The sequence below is a fragment of the Myotis lucifugus genome, unplaced genomic scaffold (assembly GCF_000147115.1).
Source record: "Myotis lucifugus unplaced genomic scaffold, Myoluc2.0 scaffold_12, whole genome shotgun sequence".
Taxonomy (NCBI): domain Eukaryota; kingdom Metazoa; phylum Chordata; class Mammalia; order Chiroptera; family Vespertilionidae; genus Myotis; species Myotis lucifugus.
Window position 1 is genome coordinate 13,391,391 of NW_005871060.1, and position 4,475 is coordinate 13,395,865.

The window sequence follows — 4,475 nt, forward strand, 5'->3', positions numbered from 1 at the left end:
TATGAGAGATTTTAAATGCTTGGGCACAAACAGTGGGAGCCGCGATCCCAGCTGCGAGGCAGCAAAGGGCAGGAGCGTTTCTCCGCGCCGCGACAGCCCTTCCCGCGACTGGCACGTCCAGCCTCGCCCGGAGCCGTCGGCTGGTCCCCCCGGAGTCGGCTGGGGCTGCCACCCGGAGTCCGCTCCGCGTCGGCTCCTGCACCCCGGCCGCTGGCCCGGTGACACTACATCGGAGTCGGATTACAACCCGCAATTAACATATGAATTCAACGAACCTGAAGACAGGAGGCGGGGGGAAGGGGAGGGGGGGCAAACCCAGAACTGGCGCCCGGGTCCTTCGGGCGCAGGAACTTTTCTCCGGGTGTAAAAACTCTTTGATTGGCTGCTCGCACGCGCCTGCCCGCGCCCTCCATTGGCTGAGTAGACACGCGACCGGCGCGAGGAGGGGGCTGGGAGAGGAGCGGGGGAGCCACTCTGGCGCGTGCCGCTTTTTAAAGGGGCGCAGCGCCTTCAGCAACCGGAGAAGCTTCGTTGCACGCGACCTGGTGTGTGATCTCAGAGTGGGTGGGGGAGGGTCGAGGAGGAAAAAAAATAAGACATTGCAGTAGAGACCCGGGAAGGGTTTTTTTTTTTTTTTGTGGAGCCGGTTTGCCAGTGCCTTCTTCGCCTCCTTCGCCTCCGAGCCTCTGAGCCTCCGAGCCTCCGAGCCTCTGCAGTGCAATGTCCCGCCTGCTGCACGTAGAAGAGTGGGCTGAAGTGAAGGAGTTAGGGGCCCACCATCGCCATCCCCCGCCGCACCACCTCCCGCAGCCGCCACAGCCACCTGCGACCCTGCAGACGAGAGAGCATCCCGTGTACCCGGCCGAGCTGTCCCTCCTGGACGGCACAGACCCACGCGCCTGGCTGGCTCCCACGTTGCAGGGCATCTGCACGGCACGCGCCGCCCAGTACTTGCTGCATTCCCCCGAGCTGGGTGCCTCCGAGGCGGCGGCGCCCCGGGAGGAGATGGACGGCCGGGGGGAGCTGGGGAGGAGAAGCGGCGGCGGCGGAGGCAGTAGCAAGAGCCCGGGCCCCGTGAAAGTGCGGGAACAGCTGTGCAAGCTGAAAGGCGGGGTGATGGTAGATGAGCTGGGCTGCAGCCGCCAGCGCGCCCCTTCCAGCAAACAGGTGAACGGGGTCCAGAAGCAAAGGCGGCTGGCGGCCAACGCCAGGGAGCGACGCAGGATGCACGGGCTGAACCACGCCTTCGACCAGCTGCGCAACGTTATCCCGTCCTTCAACAACGACAAGAAGCTGTCCAAGTACGAGACCCTGCAGATGGCCCAGATCTACATCAACGCCTTGTCCGAGCTCCTGCAAACGCCCAGCGCCGGGGACCAGCCGCCGCCGCCGCCCGCCTCGTGCAAGAGCGACCACCACCACCTCCGCGCCGCCGCCCCCTATGAAGGCGGTGCGGGCACCGCGACCGCCGCGGGGGCACCGCCGGCCTCCGGAGCGGGCCAGCGGCCGACCCCGCCCGGCAGTTGCCGGACTCGCTTCTCCGCCCCGGCCTCGGCGGGAGGGTACTCCGTGCCGCTGGACGCCTTGCACTTCTCGACTTTCGAGGACAGCGCCTTGACGGCGATGATGGCGCAGAAGAACCTGTCGCCGTCGCTGCCCGGGGGCATCCTGCAGCCAGGGCCGGAGGAGAGTAGCAAAACTTCGCCCCGGTCCCACAGAAGCGACGGGGAGTTTTCTCCCCATTCCCATTACAGTGACTCGGACGAGGCCAGTTAGGAAGGTGACAGAAACCCCGAACACAGACAGAGACAAAATCGCCCCTTCCCCGTGCGCGGACAGCCCCGCGGCTAAAGATCCCCGCACCCTTTTAATGTTTGCGCGGCGACGGTCGTTGTTTAGCAACGACTTGGCTTCAGATGGCAGCTACATTTGATGGTTTGCAAAAGCCTCCGCGACTCCAAACTTCCCATCGTCCCATGTTGTTTGATGAAAACCTGTTAAAGTCGTGTTCTTCCCTCCCACCTTCTGCTTCCCCTATAGATAGGGTATAATTAATTATATATATATACCTAGTTCCCTGCTGCCAATACGCTGCTAAAACATCGCATCTTCTCTATCGCTGGTTTGTGTTTAATTTATTTTATGCCCTGGGCATCCATCCCTGTGTGTTGCGCGCGCTCACGTGTGGGAGAGTTAGTATTCCTCAATTGTTTCCCCAAAATGCGTTATGAAACTCAAAGTTAAGACTTCCAAAGTGAGTGACTTTTGACTGTGGAATTGTTCGAAAACGGGGAACTTGGAAGTGTATGTGTTGTATAAACATACCCAGTATGTATATCCGATCGCGAGAAAGTTGGCGTCTTTTAGGAAACTTGGCGCACGCACTTTATCAGCCGCTACTGCAGCGGCTCCGGGACAAACTCAACTGCCAATTGCAGACCAGTTTTGTTTTTTAAACACGGCCACTTATAATCCTTAAGCTTTTTGCAAATTTTTGTTTAAAAAATTAAAATTAAAAAAAAACATACCCAGTAGTGTCAAAAGCATTTGGTCAATTTTATTTTTGCTTTGTTAATGTTAGAACGTATTTATTATTGAGTGTTTGCTACCATTTCTACTTATCTTGATTCATTTTTTACGTTTTCTACTCGAGACCATTTTATTTTAAAATTAGCAGCCATTGCCATTGTTTTATGTATTTCCTTTTGCAAATGATAAAAATAAACTTGAAAATAACTTTTATTTGTCACTTATTCCATTCTAATGTAAGCATGAAAAACAGTTTCAAAATAACCTTGAAGAATTGAGCTCTCTTCTAATAAGTGCCAATTTGTGTGATCTAAGAGTTTTGAAGAACAATTCTGTTATTAACCTCATATCTTCAAGTAAGACCAGAAACCCTAGGGGCGAAAAGCGCTGGTCAATAATTAAATTGTGAGGTAACACTTCTCCCGACTTTGTAAGTGTTGCTCTTGAGTAGTCAGGATCTTTCCAGTCTTCCTCACTCCTAGCCTCAACGACCTCTGCGAGGTTGTGTGCAGGTCTCCTAGAATTTCGCCAGGAGTAGTGAACTTTACTAGGGTTTCCTATTGCCACTTCATAAAAACTAGCCAAGCTGAGAGCTTTTCTTGTTAAGGTCAAATTCACAGCACAAGCCCATTCTTTCTCTCCCTCCCCTTCTCTCTCTCCCTCTCTCTCCTCTCTTCCTTCCTCCTTCCCTCTTTCTGGGGAGGAGGAGGTTTGAAGGCAAAGAGAAAAAGAGAACAATGGAAAAGAACCTGAGGAAAGGGGTTGAGGTTAATCGATTCAAAAATCAGAACCTGCAGTTATCCTAGGAAATTGTTGACCTCCACTCATGTTTTTCCTTACAAGCAATTCTGCTTCTTCCAATGTCATCGTGATGTTTGCGTTTATTTGTCCTTCTGCATTAGTAACTATGTAGAAAACATTTAACTACATTTTTAGTCAGTTGCAGAAACTAAAAGGTGCACTCTCTCACCTCAGGGTTCTCACTAAGTAATAGCCTATTCTGGGTGTCAGGATCATTCACTCTGAAAAAGCTAATACGGGGTGTGTGTGTGTGTGTGTGTGTGTGTGTGTGTGTGTGTGTGTAGAAAGTAGAACTCGAAATACATTTTTGGCAAACTTGAAAGTAGAACGATTTATTAAACTGAAGATGGGCGATGTTCCACCGGATGAACATCACTGAATTAGGGAGGTTGATTTTAAAACGAATCTTTTATATTTTGTTTCTTCATTGGGGGTGGATAACAATTTGCAAGAGCAAGGAAGCAGGACAGAAAGCGAGAGATGGTTGTTTTAATCGCTCCTGCATCCCCTTCTCCGCCGCATCTTGAAGTGAGGAGAGCATCATAAACTGGGTGTAGAGAAAGTAATGCGTGAGGAAGGGAAGTTCTGGTCAAGGGTAGAGAACTGCGGAATAAGCTCCTCACTGACCACCTGGGTATCCATGGGCTTTCAGCTGATGCGTATGATCCAGGGAAGCCAAGGGAAGCCAAGGAAAGCCTGTGCCAGCTCTCTGGGAGAGAGGTGAGCAGCGGCTCCAGGCACTTTCCAGGGGCAGAAACCATGCACCTGTCCCTTAGATAACCTTTTGCCCCCATTGAGTTTGCTGTGCTCACGATAACCATCAGGAATCTTCTGGCTGCTGAATAAATCAAGCGATTGCTTCTAACACATTTCCATTTCACTCTCAAAAAGCAGACTCAACAGGCATGGACATAAGCAACCGTGCAGGATGAACGCAAACATATTTTTATAGTTATTTGGCTTGGTGTGTCTGCATACATGTGGAGGGAGGGAGGAGAGAGAGAGAGAGAGAGAGAGAGAGAGAGAGAGAGAGAGAGAGAGGAGAATGCTTTTACCTGCTATGAATCTGAGTAGGGGAAGGACAGGACTAAGAAAAATAAAGTTGTGATTTTTTTCCTCAAAGAAAACTGTACTTCATTTTCAAG

At 51.8% G+C, this 4,475-nt stretch overlaps 1 protein-coding gene across 1 annotated transcript; it reads left to right on the forward strand.

The window, feature by feature from the left end:
• The first annotated feature begins 688 nt into the window (after nucleotides 1-688).
• On the forward strand, nucleotides 689-1,918 carry ATOH1 (atonal bHLH transcription factor 1). Its single transcript, XM_006084622.3, has one exon. It carries the CDS (start codon nucleotides 721-723, stop codon nucleotides 1,774-1,776), a length of 1,056 nt encoding a protein of 351 aa, XP_006084684.1. The 5' UTR covers nucleotides 689-720; the 3' UTR covers nucleotides 1,777-1,918.
• Nucleotides 1,919-4,475: the final 2,557 nt, after the last annotated feature.